This window comes from Megalobrama amblycephala, linkage group LG15 (genome assembly GCF_018812025.1).
Source record: "Megalobrama amblycephala isolate DHTTF-2021 linkage group LG15, ASM1881202v1, whole genome shotgun sequence".
Taxonomy (NCBI): domain Eukaryota; kingdom Metazoa; phylum Chordata; class Actinopteri; order Cypriniformes; family Xenocyprididae; genus Megalobrama; species Megalobrama amblycephala.
Genome location: NC_063058.1, coordinates 32,851,398 through 32,870,524, shown reverse-complemented (window position 1 = coordinate 32,870,524; position 19,127 = coordinate 32,851,398). Strand labels below are relative to the sequence as shown.

Sequence of the window (19,127 nt, the reverse complement as noted above, 5' to 3'; positions counted from 1 at the left end):
ATTATTTTTTAAAATGATTTTATATGAATTAGATTATTATTATTATTATTATTTAATGTTTACATTTTATATTTAATTAGGCTATACATTTTATACCTTTAGTATGAATTAGATTATTATTCATATTTAATATTTAAATGTTTTACATTTTTTAATTTTATACATTTAGTATGACAGATTTTTAATTAATTTTTTAAAAAATCTTTAATTTAAATATAAGTATATTTATTATTTAGTATGAATTAGATTATTATTTAATATTTAAATGTTTTACATATTTAATTTGAAAATACATTTTATAAATTTAGTATTAGATTAACATTTAATATTTAAAACATATTTTTATTTAAATATACCTTTATTATTTAGCATGAATTAGATTATTATTATTATTATTATTTAATGTTTAAATTTTACATTTAATTAGGCTATACATTTTATACCTTTAGTATGAATTAGATTATTATTAATATTTAATATTTAAATGTTTTGCATTTTTTAATTTTATACATTTAGCATGACAGATTATTAATTAATTTTTTAAAAAATCTTTAATTTAAATATAAGTATATTTATTATTTAGTATGAATTAGATTATTATTTAATATTTAAATATTTTACATATTTAATTTGAAAATACATTTTATAAATTTAGTATGAATTAGATTAACATTTAATATTTAAAACATATTTTTATTTAAATATACCTTTATTATTTAGCATGAATTATATTATTATTATTATTTAATGTTTAAATTTTACATTTTTTAATTTGAATATACATTTTATACATTTAGCATGACTTAAATTATTAATGATTTAATATTTTAAAAAATATCTCATTTAAAGATAAGTAAATTTATTGTTTAGTATGAATTAGATTATTATTATTTAATATTTAAATGTTTTGTATATTTAATTGGAAAATACATTTTATAAATTTAGGATGAATTAGATTATCATTTAATATTTAAAATGTACATTTTTTAATTTAAATATACCTTTATTGTTTAGTATGAATTAGATTATTATTATTTAATATTTAAATGTTTTAAAGTTTATAAATTAAAATATACATGTATAATTTATTTAGTATGAAATAAATTATTATTATTATTAATTCAATTAACTTGTAAAAATAATTTATAGATATTTCACTCACATGAAAATTCATTTCTAGCAAATTCGAAATTAAATTATATTCACTACACAAATCAAAGATTTAATTAACTTCAATGACTTCTCCAGGCCTATAAAACGTGTTTTCCATGAGTGTGGGAACCATATATACCTAAAAACACACTCCTCACGTCACCTCTCCGAGAAGGGTTTTATTTGTAAGATCCTGAATTCTACAAATATAAACTTTTCCCTTACAAAATCAAATTATTTACAAACTCATTATTGTCCATCACAAAAAAAAATCTTTAAAAACTAGTCGAAATTTGCTTTTGTTTCCCCAAACGTTTAAATTTGTCATCATTTACTGACTCTCATGTGGTTTTAAACCCATATGACTTCTGTGATATTCGGCAGAAAGTCTGAGCTGCTCTTCACCACACGATGAAAGAGAACGAGGACGGATGATGATGAGCTCCAAAAGTGCCATAAAACATCATTAAGTCTTCTGGAGCTTTGTGTGACGAACAGAACAACTGTTTTCGCTCATAAATGATCATTTTTATAGTGGTTTTTCTGCATTTTTCAGCAGTTTATATTACAATCCACTCTGACTGTATGGAAACAGTTGCACAAACACAAAAAGTCAGATGTTTGGGGACATGAGAGTTAGTGAACTATCCTTTAAAGGTGTTCTTTTGTGATCTGATGCAATATTTTGGTTGTTTACCCAGGAAGTTTAACAGGAAGTTGCTGTTTTGTCTCTCAGCTTGAGGAATGTTGTTCTTCAATGAATCAAAACAAACGGGAAGCAGGCGGAAAGGACAGAGACCTTCATCCTTCATCCAGACAGCTTCTCGGCGTCTGCAAAAGTCCTGCTGTGCAGCTGTTATGAAGACGAGCGCTGCGCATCGACAGCTTGGCTTCAGTTTCATCAGATATTATCCTTCCAGCCCGTTTGAGAAAGCAAACACGTGTAGACGGTGTGGTGTGAGCCGAACTCAGTCGTCTGGTTCAGTAACGCACTGCTCCACGATCTCACGCAGGTTGGGGTTCTCCATGGCGGCCGCCACGCGCTCCTTATCGTTGATCTGTTTGTTAACTGAGACACAGGAAAATCAGTTCAGAGACGCAACGACTCCATCATGCACAGATACAATCTCCCGCTGGACGACGGGCCGCACGTGTGCAGCAGATCAGCCAAATAAACACGAGATTTGAGGAATATTTCGAGATAAGGACCAGTAATCAAACGCCGCTGTACAATTAATCGAAGAGTTTGTTTTAACCTTTAAAAAAAAAAAATATATAAATTAAAATTATTTTTTACATTTTATATATTATAAAAATATATAAATAAAAAAATATACATTATTTATAATTTAAATTTTCATAAGTATTTACAAATGCATTTTATGAAAAATAAGTTATTACACACATTTTATGACAATTTAAATAAAAACAAACAATTTTATTGAATAATTGTATGATTATTTAATTAAACTTATTTTTAATAAATGCAATAATTTTAACAAATGCATTATATATGTGTATTTATGAACAAAACAATATATTATTTACTTTTTAATTTTTTAATTTTGTGAAAATAAATGTATTTTAATATATATACATGACTATTTAATAAAAACTTATTTTAATAACTACAATTATTAAATAAAATCATATATTTAATTTTTCATAAAATACATTATATTTGTGTGTGTATATATATATATATACACACTATATATAAATTAAAATGATTATTATTTATTATAAAAATATATAAATTAAAAATTATATATTATTTATTATTTAATTTTCCATACATTTTTACAAATATTTAGTAATGCATGTTATAAAAAATAAGTCAAAAAATATTTTTTGACAATTTAAATTAAAAATGAAACAATTAATTTTGAATATATATATGATTATTTAATTCAACCTATTTTTTTAAATTATTAAATAAAATCATGCATTTACTTATTTAAATAAATTTAATAAAATAAAACCATAAAATGCATTATATATGTGTGTATTTATAAACAAAACAAATATATATATATATATATATATATATATATATATATATATAATTGTTTTGTTTATAAATACACACAATTACTGTAAACAAAAAATTACCGAATTAAAATTTAATGAGAGTTTTATTAATGAAGTGTGAAGTGCACATCTAACAAGCTTGTTATCTTGTGTTCATGGACTTGTGTGGAGGATATTTGGGCCTCAGGGTCGTGTGAAAGTCATTCCAGCGGCTTTTAAAAAGGCAGAAATTGTTGTAATGAACACTCACTATCCTCCTCGGTCGAGTGCGTTCCCTCAGTTATGTAAATCTCCAGCTGGAAGGGAATAAAGCCGGAGAGAAAATACGATCAGAGGCAGCAGAAAGAACAGGACATCAGAAACACGAAGCATCACAGAAACAGAAAGGGCAACAATGGCCGTCGCGGTCGCTTTCATTTAACGGCCTTTCATCAATGTGACATCTCATTAAAAACCTACACGGCACGAGGAGATTGTTTACTCTTCCCATTCGTTCCCATTTCCACACTCCTAAAAATACACCATCCACATCCAGGGAATCAAAGTGTTTCTCCCTCTTTCAGGAAGCAGTAATAACGCTGAGCTTTAATGATGAGGACGCACCTTGTGTTTGAACGGCAGGCAGCGCTGAAGCTTGACTTGTAGGCACAGACCTGCAGGAAGAGGAAGAACAGGTGCCAAAGTGAGTTTAATTAGGCGTTCATTGTGATTCAGTCGGTCGACCTCATCAAAGCCCTTCCTGTGCGGAGCGCTGGAGCGGGTCTCCTGAGATCAACCGGTCGAGGTGAAACACGGATAATGAGGGATATTTACAAGTCTGTGTGACCGATAGGGGTTAATTAAACTCTCCACATATCGACTCGAGGAAACAAACATCAAGTGCAGCTCAAGTCTAATCTTGATCTCAAGAAATTATAAAAGAGTTTCACTGAGACCAGAACACAAACGCTGCGTGTTCAAATCCATTTCATGGCATTTTGCCACAGGTTCGTCGCCAAAAAACAAACTAAACAAGGGAAAAGATTACGTTGTTTGTGTAACACTGTGTTGAAATCATCAAAACTGAAACCCTTTGTCAATGGATGATAAACATTTCCAGAATGAAAATGATTTTGGGGTAAATATTCTATAAAATAATAATTATTTAATTTGAATGTTTATTTAGTTTAATTTATTTTTGATGCATGTGTCATTTGCCATTTGATTTATTTTAAATATATATATATATATATATATATATATATATATATATATATATATATATATATATATATATATACACACACACACACACACACACATATATATAAATAAAATAATTATATTGTATATTATTTTAATATTTTTAGGTTTATTTTTTTAATAATTGTATTATTATTTTATATTATTTACATTTATGTTATTAAAATATATACATAATTTATATATATTATTATTTAATTTTTTACATTTTATATGTATTTATTAATGCATTTTATGACAATTTAAATAAATATTAAAAATAATTTTATTGAATAGTTTATACGTGTGTGTAATATATATATATATATATATATATATATATATAAATAAAAATAAATACTATAATTGTATATTATTTTAATATTTTTATTATTTTAAAAATTGTTTTATTATTTTATATTATTATTTACATTTATATTATTAAAATATATACATTACAATTAATTTAAATTATTATTATTTAATTTGTTACATTTTATATGTATTTATTAATGCATTTTATGACATATATACACATTTTATGACAATTTAAATAAATATTTAAAAAAATAATTTTATTGAATAGCTTATACTATATATATATATATATATAAAATGTGTGTGATTATTTACATTATTTGATAATTAATAATTAAATAAGTCATTTTGCTAATGCAAAACATAATTTCCAATTTGTCTTTTGATTTTGAAGTGAAATATGTCCCTGTGAGATTCACCCACTATCGCATGCTGTGGCTTGAAATTATTAATAAGTACAATTATTTATTGATAAGGTTCGCTACTAGAAACTCTGTTAACATTCAGACAGTCAAGCTGCTCTTGACACTGAGCAGATCGTCACATTAATCAGATCGTTAGACCTTCAAAACCAACTATTCTGTAACATCAAAAACGCATGAATCGTGTTCATTTTTAATAGGAATTCTTCATCCTGCAGTGGTCAGTATCTATCAAAAGTGCTCCAAGGAAGGAACAGTGGTGAACCGGGGACAGGAGCAATGGAAGAAGGTGAATCGCGTTTTCTTTTACATCACGTGGATGAATCTGCGTTTTTGAACAAATCGGTCTAATGAATGATTCAACGACTACGTGCTTTGTCCCCGAATGAATCAGCCATTTAGAATGAATTGTTTGACTAAATGATTCAACGACTCGCTCGTTAAGACAGTAGAGCCGTTTACATGGACCTTAAAGGGTTAGTTCACAAATTAAGATATTTTTGATGAAATCCGATGGCTCAGTGAGGCCTGCATTGACAGCAAGATAATTAACACTTTCAATGCCCAGAAAGCTACTAAAGACATATTTAAAACAGTCATGTGACTGCAGTGGTTCAACCTTAATACTAGGGCTGGGTAAAAAATATCGATTTCTCGATTTTAATTGATTCTCATTTTTACTTAAATCCCAAGAATCGATTAGTCTAGTCTGTTTTCAGTTGATGAATGAGCAGAATATGTAGCGCCTCCCATCCAATAAATCACAATAATCTTTGTTACTTTTGATATGAAGCAAAGTCTCAGATTTCAAATGACATCCATCTTATTATGAGATTCAAAAAATAAATACCGTTTTGGCGCTGTTTAATGTGGCGTGACGGATCGCTTTAGCGCCTCAGTTAAAGAGAAGCATGTGATCATCCTCTCCTCCGTTTTAATACCAGTTACAGCGAAATAAACATGCATGAACATCTGAAGGTATGTTAAAATATACAGTACAACTTACTGAAATCCGTATCATGTCTTGTGTAATCGCTCAATCAGTGTTTCAACCTCAGAAAGACGTCAATAAAACAGCTTCAATGTCACGTAACGTCACATTTACCTCAGAAAAACATATTCAGTGACCATAAACTCATTAGTCAGCTAGAAAAGTGAACTCTAGAAAGATAAATATAGCTATGCACCGTTACATATTCATTATAATTTTTAATGTTCTTCAATATTTAATGCATGTTTGAATACATCAGTTACGACAGCCACGATTTAAATGTTTATATTTCAAAAAAACGATTTGGAGTAGAAATATGATTATGTAATTCTAAACTTTATTTATAATAAAAACATCATTTAAGTGTTTGTATATAAATAAGTTAATTTAACCTATATTATTATAGTAGTACCAGCTGACTTATGGTGCGTTAAGCGAATGAAGCGTTAAGCGCGAGTGATTTACATGTTAAGTCAATGCAAAGACGCGAATAGGCATCCTGCGGCGCAAATGACGCGATTTGCGTGAATTGAGCGTTTCGGATGTTTGACGTGCATAATTCGCACAAATCGCAAACGAAGTTGAAAAATCTGAACTTTGGCGAAAATTTGTGCTGCGTTAACCAATCAGGAGCCTGCTCTAGTAGTGACGTGATTACGAGCGGAGGCAGAAATCCGAAACAACAATGGAGGACAAAATCATTGTCGCTGTACGATAAATCTTCATACTACTATACATATTGAGACTACAAGCTAGCTAAAGCCGACAAATTGAGCTTATTCACCATATTTTACAACTACTTTCCCGCTGACGAGTTGTGTTTATTCAGAGGAAGTGTGCAGAAAGAAGTGGAAGAGAGCATCTCTCATGACGCAAATTTGTGTCTGTTGTGAAGTGAATTTCACGCGCGAATGAAGCGAGTTAACTCAAAATGTTCAAGAGTCCAACTACGCGCGAATAGCGCGGTTTATTCACGCAAGTCGCGTCTGGTGTGAACGCCCCATTACATTACAGCATTAGTTGAGAGATTTTTTTCCTCCATGTACTGTAACTGATATAATACATCCGAAATAATCGATATCGAAATCGTAATCGAATCGAAAGCATGTGAATAGTAATCGAATCGAATCGTGAAAATTGTGTCAATACCCAGCCCTACTTAATATTATAAAGCGACGAGAATATTTTTTGTGCGCCAAAAAACAAAATAACGACTTTATTCAACAATATCTAGTGATGGACGATTTCAAAACACTGCTTCATGAAGCTTTACGAATCTTTTGTTTTGAATCAGTGGTTCGGAGCGCCAAAGTCACATGATTTCAGTAAACGAGGCTTCGTTACGTCACAAGTGTTTCGAAACGTTTCAAAATTTCAGTAATTCATGTGACTTTGGCAGTTTGATTCACGCTCCGAACCACTGATTCGAAACAAAAGATTCGTAACGTTTTGTTGGTATTGTGAGTGAACACAAATAAAAGTTTAAACGCTTTATAATGATTATCTGTATGGCAAAAAATGATTGCAATGCTGTACAGAGTGATTTTGACATTGTCAACAAAAGATATGACACGTGTTTTCTGCATTGTTTGTACTGTTATCTGTGAGGTGCAGCGATGTACGTTTGAGGTCATGTGACTGTTTGTCCTTATCACACACACACACACACACACACCTATCAGAGTGGCCAGAGAGCAGTGCGGTACGGTGGGAGAGAACTTGATGATGATCAGATACTCATCATCCCCGAGCTCCTGCACCTCCACACACTTCTCCGTCACGACGTCCAGCTCCTCCAGAGTGTTGGGCTTCTCCGGATCCCGAATCGTCCGGATCACATCTGTGAAAACATCATTTAAACAAGGAAATATCTGTGAAAACATGTAACATTCACCTTGGTTTCCATCAAAATGCCATATTTCATAACTTTGGTACTGTACCATGGTAATACATTGTTTTCTTTTTATTTTGGACATGTACTATAGTAATATGATGGTATTATTTATAAATAATATGGTAATGTTTACCATGGTATACAAACACAAGATCATTTCTGTACCATGGTAAAACCTTCTTTTTATCGTGGATATGTACCATGGTAACATCTATTTAGTGACAGATATGTGTTATATGTTATATTAATATGGTAATTATTTAATTCCATGGCTAAATATATATAAAACGTACCATCTGACACCATCACTGTACCGTGAAACGCCTTTGTTAAGGTCATCGTGACTCACCGTACACCTCCAGCGCTTTTTCCTCCATCTTCTTGCTTCTCTTGTCATTCGTCAGCTCAGAAAGTCCTGTCAGAAGCCGGACTCGGCTCAGCAGTCCGGACACAAGCTCCATGATCCGGTCCGGTCCATCGCCATTGCTTAAGCGGTCACGCGCTTCTGCTCTTCCGCGTTCACGCAGACCAGAGCGATCAACGGCCGAGCAGAGAAAGTCAAATCATAAAACCGTTAGTAAATGGTTTGGAAAAGTTTATTTGATATTAAAATTGATGTGATCTTTTATTTGTATTTTTCGAAAATACTAAATATAAAATACTTGGCGAAAATACTAAAAATATTCGTAAAAAGCCAAACTGCCAAATCGATCTAAAAAAAAAGTTAGATATAAATATATTAAATATTTTGTATTAGCATCCAAAACATAAGCTATTCAAAAGTTCTGTTATTGCGCATGTCTGAAAAAATATATATTTGATATTAACTTCGATTTTTATTTATTCGGGGCATTTTTATTATTATACAAAATAATAATAATTATGTTAAAATTGTTAAAATTACTAATATACAAAAGTAAAAATTATGACTTTCTTATGACGTTTTATGTCATCATTTCCAGAGCCGTTAAATACGTTAAATTAAAATTTCAACGGCTCTGATAATTTCGATTTAGTGTGTCGTAATTTCGATTTATTATTTCATAATTTCGACTTTTCATCTCATAAATATGACTTAGTATGACATATTTTACTTTTTATGTCATAATTATGATTTACAAAAGCATATTATTATACAAAATAATAATAATTATTGTTAAAATTGTTAAAATTACTAATATTATACAAAAGTCGAAATTATGACTTTCTTATGTCATAATTTCGATTTAGTATGTCATAATTATGACATTTCATCTCATAAATATGACTTAGTATGGCATATTTTACTTTTTATGATTTACAAAAGCATTATTTTTATCTGAGGTGGAGGAGGAAACGGGTGCTGTGTTCGATTGGTTTTCCTGCTGTCACGTGATGAGCATGTGATGATCAGCTGTGGTTTGTTTGGCTCATGGAGGCTCATATTTTCACATTAGAACAAACGCTTTAGTTTCTTTGTTGAGGACTTTGTTTCTTCATCTCGATGGTCTCTTGGTTTGTGTTTTCTGCTCCTCTGAGATGAAGGATGTCTTTTATTCCCCGTATGTTCGCGGGCCTGAGCTGAGTGACTTCCTCATCTGACAGCGGTGTGTTCGGGCAGGTTCGGGATGCTGAAGGCGTTGAGCCGGTCAGATGCGCGCGCTCAGCGCGTGCTGCAGGTGGACCTGCTGCCGGACACTGGAGTGTGTGCAGGTGTGGAGGACACGGCGGCGGTCAGGCTGAGCACAGGCCCGTCAGTGCTGTGCTGTGTGAGCGCTGCAGGAGAAGTGAGGCTGAGGAACCTGTCCGAGGCCAGAAGATCTCCTCACACACTACAGCACACCTGCACTGAGTGAGTCAGTCCGCAAGAGATGATATTAAATGTAGTATTGCACCTGTATATGTCATATTTCAATTATTCCAATTTCTATTGCTGTTAAAGGATTAGTTCACTTTCAAATTAAAATTTCCTGATAATTTACTCACCTCCATGTCATCCAAGATGTTCATGTCTTTCTTTCTTCAGTCGAAAAGAAATGAAGGTTTTTGATGAAAACATTCCAGGATTATTCTCCTTATAGTGGACTTCACTGGCCTCCAAACGGTTGAAGGTCAAAATTACAGTTTCAGTGCAGCTTCAAAGAGCTTTAAACGATACCAGACGAGGAATAAGAGTCTTATCTAGTGAAACCATCGGCCATTTTCTAAAAAAAAAAAAAAAATGTTTTAACCATAAATGCTCATCTTGAACTAGCTCTCTTCTTCTTCTTCTCTATTAGAATTCCAGCAGTGTAGACACTGCTAAGTGTATTACTGCCCTCCACAGGTCAAAGTTTGAACTAAATTGTCATATTCAATATGCTAGTGCAAGTATATAACAATTTAGTTCAAACTTTGGCCTGTGGAGGGCAGTAATACTCTTAGCAGTGTCTACACTGCCGGAATTCTAATAGAGAAGAAGAAGAGAGCTAGTTCAAGATGAGCATTTATGGTTAAAACTTATATAATTTTTTTATTTATTTATTTATTTATTTTTTAGAAAATTAGCGATGGTTTCTCTAGATAAGACCCTTATTCCTCGTCTTTTAAAGCTCTTTGAAGCTGCACTGAAACTGTAATTTTGACCTTCAACCGTTTGGAGTCCATTGAAGTGTATATATATATATATATATATATATATATATATATATATATATATATATATATATATATATATATATATATATATATATGTATATGTATATATGTATATATGTATATATATGTGTATGCATAAGATATACAGTGCTGTATAATAATATTAATAGAAGTTTTCAATATGTATGCATTTGTTATATATAACATTGCAATTAATTGCCGTTGTATACTTTATCTTTATTATTATTATTATTATTATTACCTTTGCTGTTATTGCTAACTATCATGGAGTAAACTGAAATAATGTTTATAATAGTAACATGTGCAATATAATTACCATTAATTATAAAAGTAAAACCACTACAAAAATATTTATTTATTTGTTTGTGTTTAAAAATATATTGTATAATATCTATTTTTACAAAATGCTAATAATAATAATTATTATTATTTTTAATGAATAAAATAATTATATATTATTATTATTACTTATACAAATGAATGTGTATTTTGTATTAATAGTAATATTTAATATCTAATATTAATTGAAGCTGTCTTTATTTTTATAGCATTTTAGTAATATCATTAATTCATGATAATTTAAAAATAACAGAAAATAAATAATATAATAATAATACTATAAAATAAAGCATACAGCTGTAATCAATTGAAATGTTATATATAATAAATGCAACATTTTTACTATATATATATATATATATATATATATATATATGTATGTTTTAGGGCTGTTCAACGATAATCGTGATTAATCGTGTACAAAATAAGAGTCTGTGTTTACGTAATATATGTGTGTTTGTTTTGTGTACAATTCTTATGTATATATAAATAAACATACATTCATGTATATATTTAAGAAAAATATCTTATTTCTATTAAAAATATTTGCATTTATATAAAATATAAATATATATAAATATATATATATATATATATATATATATATATATATATATATATATATATATATATATATATATATATATATAATATTTCTTAAATACATACATGTATGTGTGTGTATTTATATATACATAAGAATTATACACAAAACAAACACACATATATTACGTAAACTCTTATTTTGTACACGATAATCACGATTATCGTTACAGCCCTAGTATGTTTGTATATGTATATATAAATGTTTTTTGTTTTTTTGCGGTTGAGTTTCCTGTGGGAAGATCTGTCGGATCGGGACGTGAGCCCAAAGTTGCTGCTGCTGGACTCTCAGTGCGATCTGAGGCTGTATGAGCTGGATCCACATGACCAGGTGCTGCTCGTGTGCGAGAGGCCTTCTGATTGGCTGCTGCGCTGCGTCCAAGACAAACACCCCGGTGAGTGAACGACCACACCGTCACACAGGTCACATTAACGCTGCTCCTGTGATCTTCATCAGCCCTTCTCCTGACAGACGTGTGTGATCTGAGGACGCTGCGGCCGCTGAGCTTCGCTGACGGACGCTGTGTGCTGCTGGTGAACACGTGTGTCCTGCTGCAGCTGCGCTGGACGGACGAGAGCTCGTGTCTGCACTCGCTGTCCTGCTGCCGGCTCCAGCCGCTCCCGACGGAGGACGTCTGTGTGGATCAGCGGCTCGTTCGGGGAACGCTGTTCCTTCTGCTCAGCACGGGACTCACATGTATCCTTCACCACATGTTTTAGCTCAGTTCAGTTGATTGTGAGTGGAAACGCCTCCATTACTCTGTGTTTTCTTTGACGGTGTGTGTCAGACGTGTTCGACAGCACTGATGGGAAGCTCATGGCTACGCTGGACTTTCCTTCGTACTGCGGCGCAGCAGACGTTTCTCCAGCCGTCACGTCCTTCTGTCTGTTTCCAGATCTCACAGGATCTCAGTACGGCCGTGACCGTCACCCGGCAGAACCAGGCCCTCGCCGTCGACCTCAACGACTACTTCCGGTGCGCACATGTGATCACAACGAGCTCCTTTTGGTTTGGTTTGAAAGTGGACACTTGTAATATTTTTGTGAAATTTGTACATTTTTTCCATCTAAGATGATTATTATTATGTTAGGATGATTATTATTACATTAATAAATTTATGTAATACTAGTATATATTACATAATTGCATATTAAATACTGCTATTAATAATTACAGATAATATTAATATTATACAGTACTACATACTTAATATATTTTATAAATGTAATAATCTTGGATTTATGTATGAATTTGTGTATATATATATATATATATATATATATATATATATATATATATATATATATATATATATATATATATATATATATATATATATATATATATACATTTAATTGCAGCTGTATGCTTAATAATAATAATATGAATAATAATATTAATATTGATATTCTACAGTACTATATACTTAATAATCTTGGGTATATGTATGAATTTAATATATTTATATAAAATTACATTTAGTTGCTGCTGTCTGCTTCATATTATTATTATTATTATTATTATTATATATATTACTTATGTATTATAATTAAATACTGTTATTAATAGTTTAAAAAATTAATATTATACAAATAATATTTAAATAAATAAATTATTATATATATATATATATATATATATATATATATATTTATTTATATATATATGCTACTGTATAATATTTCATATTATATATATATATATATATATATATATATACATAAATAAAATGTGTAATATACAGTAGCATATATATATATATATATATATATATATATATATATTATCATTATTATATATAATGGATATATGTATTAATTTATTATATATAAAATTACAATTAATTGCAGCTGTATACTTTTTAATAATTTGTTTATTATTATTATTATTATTATGTATTATTACTTATTATGTATTATAATTAAATACTGTTATTAATAATTTAAAAAAATAATATTATACAAATAATATTTAAATAAATAAATAATATATATATATATGCTACTGTATAATATTTCATATTATATATATATATTATATATATTATATAAATAAATGTGTAATATACAGTAGCGCATATATATAATATTATTATTATTATATTATATATAATGGATATATGTATTAATTTATTATATATAAAATTACAATTAATTGCAGCTGTATACTTTTTAATAATTTATTATTATTATTATTATTATTTCTATTGTTGTTAAATATCATGAAGTAAACTGCAATATATTTTCCAGATTTATTCCTTATTGGGTTTTTTTGTGGATATGTGGATATGTTTTTTCATCTGATATGTTTTATTTATTTATAAATATATGTTTACTTTATATAAATACTATATGTATTTACAAAATACAGTATAATATTAATAACATTATTTAATAGTGCTTACATATTGCATAATTGCATATTAAATACTGCTATTAATAATATACAGTACTGTGTGTGTATATATATATATATATATATATATATCAATTAATTACATCTGTATACTTTATATTATTGTTATTATATAATTTTCTATTGTTGTTAAATATCATGAAGTAAACTGCATCTTCCAGATCTATTCCTTATGTTTTATTTGTGGATTTCAGGATGTATCCAGATCACTTGTGTTGTCGCGCTGCCCCTGATCGGCCATTTCTCAGGCCCACTGAATCATGGGATCAGGACAGCCTCGCAAGCTCCGCCCACAGCCTGACGGTACTGGATAAATCATTTCAAACGGACAGGTACTAAATAAATAAACAACTATGTCAGCGATCTTGTTTTCGATTTCTACCATAATGCAACGTTTTCCGATGTCTTCAGGTCGTGGGAGGCGCGTCTGTCGTTGCTGTACAGCCGATCTAAAGGTCCGGACCGGCCGGGACGCAGGTCACCCTGGTACAGAGACTTCCCGCACATCGAGTGCCGTCGGGCGGCCGCCACTGCCAAACTCTCCCAGCCCTCCGTGAAGCCAGGGGGCGCCGTGACGTCTTTTGATGTGCCGGAGGGAGCCACGGCAGCAGGGCTGAACGTGTCCGAGTTCTCCGCGCTGGTTACGTTTGTGTCCCCTGCGAACGCAAACACGGTTCTGGCCTACTGGGATCTGGAAGGTCAAAGCGTCACGTACCAGCGGTCAGACGCTCCTGCCGTACCCGTCCAGAGATCAGCTGACGAACACCTGTGTCTGTTACTGAAGGGTGAGACGTGTTCACAGCTATCTGACCTCTGACCTTATGACACATAGCAAAATATTACCTGTTTATTTCTAATGCACTGGCTAGAATTTGATCATCGGTTTCATTAGATGGTAATGAACATGGCTAGATTACACTTTAACGCAAAAGTCAAGAAAATTAAGCCTATATTAGGACCATCGATTTTTATTGGAACATTTTACCCCCAAAAAGTCTCATTAAACTGATGGAAATTAATTAATTTATTAAAGCATTTTGTATGTACAGTATGTAAGCATTTTTATTAATTTATGCATTTAAGAATTTATTTAAATGATTATTTCATTATTTATTTTAGCATTTATTTAAACATTTATTTAAACATAATCATTTATATAAATATTTAAACATTTATTTATCTATTAAAGCATCTTGTATGTATATAAGCATTTTTATTAACTTGTGCATTTAAGAATTTATTTAAATAATTATTTCATTAATTATTTTAGCATTTATTTAAACATAATCATTTATATAAATATTAATTTAAGCATTTATTTATCTGTTAAAGCATCTTGTATGTATATAAACATTTTTATTAACTTGTGCATTTAAGAATTTATTTAAATAATTATTTTTATATTAATTAATTATATTTAATTTTTTTATTTATTTTAAGATTTATTTATTCATTCTAGCTTTTTTATTTAAGCATTTATTTTAACTTACAATACAATAAGTATTTATTTAAATATTTAAGAATTTATTTATTTAGGCATTTATTTAAACATGCATTTATTTAAATATTTAAGCTTTTATTTAAACAATAATTTATGTAAATATTTATTTAAACATTTATTTATCTATTAAAGTACTTTGCATGTATTTAAGCATTTTTATTAACTTACGCATTTAAGAATTTAATTAAATAATTATTTCATTATTTAATTTAGCATTTATTCAAGCTTTTTTATTCAAGCATTTATTTTAGCATTTACAATAAGTATTTAAATATTTATTTAAGAATTTATTTATTTATTTAGGCATTTATTTAAATATTTAAGCTTTTATTTAAACATAATCATTTATGTAAATATTTATTTACACATTTATTTATCTATTAAAGCAATTTGCATGTATATAAGCATTTTACGCATTTAGGAATCTATTTAAATAATTATTTCATTATTTAATTTAGCACTTATTCAAGCATTTTTATTTAAGCATTTTTACAGCATTATTAATATTATGTACTGCCTTTTGTATGACTTTTTTGTATTGTAATATAAAAAAAAAAAACAGCACAGAGAATATTAATGGAAATTATTAATATGGCTTAATTTTCTTTATGCAAAATATAAATTCTTTTTGCATGTGATTATGTGAAATGTGAACTGGTCATTCAGCTGGTATATACTGTGATGGTACCGTGCTACACTGATTAAACGTCATGTTACTGAATGATGACTGTAATGTGTGTGTTTTAGCGTCGGGTCTGTCCGTGGTTCTGTTCAGTGTGACGCAGGAGGAGCTGTTGAACAGGCTGATGGTTTTTGGCACGGCTGGTACGGTCGACTCGCTCTGCCATCTGAACGCCTGGGGCCGCTGTTCGATACCAATACATGCCCTACAGGTACAAACTCAGAGACTGTCATGTGAACTTAGAGGACCTATGATGCTTTTTCACATGTTCATCTGTCTTTAGTGTGTAATGTTGGTGTTTGAGCATGAAAAAGTTCTTCTCTATATCAGTGTCAGTGTTTCTGAACTCCCAGAAACCCGTTCAGTCATGGTTCACACAACCTCGACTCAAACTTGACTGCATTGTGTCTGAAATGTCAGTTACTCTCAGTGAATATGAGAATATGTTCTGATGTTCGTTCCAGGCCGGCCTCAAGAACCATCAGCTGGATACGGTCGATTTCTTTCTGAAGAGTAAGGAGAACATCCTGAGCCCCGCGTCTGGGTTTGTTCTGCCCGATCAAACGCCGGCCGTCTCGACCCAGACACAGCTGAGGAGTAAGAGCCGCTTTAATGAGATCCTCTGATCGCTAACGACCTTCTCCACCCGCAGCTCAATTAATGTTCTTAAGAAGTCTTCTCTCAGATCTGACGGTTATTGAAGGGCAGGAGAAACTTCGTAAATGTGAAGCTGGAGAGCGTCTATTTTAGCTCATGACCTCAAGGGATGATCTCATGAAATATGAAATATGCCCAAGTCACATTTCTATCAGAAAAAAGCAAAAGAAAAACTTTAAACTTGTAACAGAACTATTTAAATATGTTTGTAATATAATATTTATATTATATAATAATAATATAATATTATATGTTATATTATATTATAATTGTATTTTTATTTTTATATTAAATATAATACAAATATATTTACAAATATTAAAAAAATATATTTTATTATATATAAAAAGTTTATAAAATATATGTATGTGTGTTATTAAATAGTAAATATATAAATATATATTAATAATAGATTAAATAAAATATTTATTATATATTAAAAATCTATTATATAATAAATACATAAGTGTTTTTATGATATATTCAGTATAATGTTTATATTATATATTATTATATATTTTTATATTAAATATAATGCAATTATATTTACAAATATAAATAAATATATTTTAATCTATATAAAAATAGTTTAAAAAATATATATATGTGTGTGTTATTAAATTGTAAATATATAATTATTATAGATTAATATATAATAAATATTTTATTTAATCTATTATATTAAAAAATCTATTATAATACATATACAATATGTAATTTTTATCATGTATACAGCATAATATACAGTATAATATTTATATTATATAACAATAATGTAATATTATTCTTATTTTTATATTAAATATAATAAAATTACATTTACAAATATAAATAAATATATTTTAATCTATATAAAATAGTTTAGCAACTACATGTATGTTATTAATTAGTAAATATATTTATATATATATATATATATATATATAAAATCTATTACATAATATATATGTAATTTGTATCATATATTCAGTATAATATACAGTGTATATATAAATATATACATATGTGTGTGTGTGTGTGTGTGTGTGTGTTTTTATTTTGAAATACAGAAACAATTACTGTTTTGCTGTAATGACATTCACTTAACATAAAATAGAAATTATAAAAATAAAATATAACATTTTAAATTATTTTGAAAAATATATAAAAACATTTTAAAATGTATTTTTTTTTTAATAATTATAATTAATTGATTATTTTATTATTTAGTTTTTTATGTATGTTTATAATTATGTATTAATTATATAATGTTTTTTTTAACATTAATAATAATCAGAGATGTTTCTTGAGCAGCAAATCATCATATTAGAATGATTTCTGAAGGATCATGTGACACTGAAGACTGGAGTAATGATGCTGAAAATTCAGCTTTGATCACAGGAATAAATTACATTTTAACATATATTGACATAGAAAACAGTTATTTTAAATTATAATAATATTTCAGAATTTTTACTGTATTTTTGATCAAATAAATGCAGTCATGGTGAGCAGAAGAGACTCTTTCACAAACAATAAAAAGGCGTAATTATTCCACACTTCTGATCACTGGTGTGTGTGTGTGTGTGTGTGTGTTTCAGATGTTCAGGCTCTGTGTCCGGCGCTGGATCTGCTGCGTTCTGCCATACGGGACACACACACAGAAGCCCAGAGTCAACAGTTCTGTGAACAGCTGCTGAGCATCACGCTAACCTTCCTCAACACGCAAACCAAAGTCCTCCTCACCAGCGCACACGGTAAAACACGCAGAGAGTCGAGCTCTTGTTCTGTGACGTGAACCTGAAACTGACAGGCTGTGTTGTGTGTAGAGCTGGACGTCAACCTGCAGGAGTGTGTGCAGATCTTAGACGGCTACATCTCTGATCTGCGTGGATTCATGAAGAAGTTCCCCTGGACAGATGGAGGCGAAACGCAGGTCTCCGTGCGTCCTCGCGCTCCAGCGCCCACCGCCGGCGCCGACCAGGAGTGGCAGTCGCTGTCTGATGAGGTCAGTCAACAAAAACATGCCTTGCGGTTGAAAGCACCTGCGTCCTAGCAGACATGTTTGTGTTCTGCTGCAGCTGCTTTAGCCAATTTATTTTTCCTGATATATATATTTATGCATGCTAATTTTAAGCATATATAATAGCTGTTCTCAGCGGGTACTCGAGCACTGAACGGCCTGGAGCTCACAACTCTAAAAATGCCTAAACAAATGGTCAAATAGGTGCTATGTTTATATATAAGTTGCATATTTGAGGTCTAAACGACTACATTCCCACCT

General features: G+C 29.9%; 2 protein-coding genes across 2 annotated transcripts in view; one reads left to right on the top strand and one right to left on the bottom strand.

The window, feature by feature from the left end:
• Positions 1-1,316: 1,316 nt before the first annotated feature.
• ciao2a (cytosolic iron-sulfur assembly component 2A) lies at positions 1,317-8,570 on the bottom strand. The gene is made up of 5 exons (XM_048159160.1): positions 8,379-8,570; positions 7,811-7,975; positions 3,787-3,836; positions 3,434-3,479; positions 1,317-2,221 (listed from the first exon to the last, which is right to left on the bottom strand). Exons 1-5 carry the CDS (start codon positions 8,488-8,490, stop codon positions 2,121-2,123), a joined length of 474 nt encoding a protein of 157 aa, XP_048015117.1. The 5' UTR covers positions 8,491-8,570; the 3' UTR covers positions 1,317-2,120.
• An 811-nt stretch (positions 8,571-9,381) lies between these two features.
• Positions 9,382-19,127, top strand: part of spg11 (SPG11 vesicle trafficking associated, spatacsin) — a 42,068-nt gene continuing 32,322 nt past the window's right edge. The window contains 11 exon segments of the mRNA XM_048159153.1: positions 9,382-9,860; positions 11,837-12,003; positions 12,081-12,305; positions 12,397-12,497; positions 12,499-12,584; positions 14,219-14,356; positions 14,436-14,809; positions 16,273-16,418; positions 16,672-16,804; positions 18,445-18,600; positions 18,673-18,851. Of these exon segments, the coding sequence (XP_048015110.1) occupies positions 9,637-9,860; positions 11,837-12,003; positions 12,081-12,305; positions 12,397-12,497; positions 12,499-12,584; positions 14,219-14,356; positions 14,436-14,809; positions 16,273-16,418; positions 16,672-16,804; positions 18,445-18,600; positions 18,673-18,851 (1,929 nt within the window). The 5' untranslated portion in view covers positions 9,382-9,636.

Bases quoted from the DNA above. Each gene is read 5' to 3' on its own strand.
- ciao2a (XM_048159160.1), bottom strand. From the start codon at position 8,490: ATGGAGCTTGTGTCCGGACTGCTGAGCCGAGTCCGGCTTCTGACAGGA. The intron at 3,837-7,810 runs GTGTGTGTGTGT...CTCTTCCTGCAG, and splicing joins CTCTCTGGCCACTCTGATAG to GTCTGTGCCTACAAGTCAAG. The intron at 2,222-3,433 runs GTGAGTGTTCAT...CCTGTGTCTCAG, and splicing joins GCACTCGACCGAGGAGGATA to TTAACAAACAGATCAACGAT.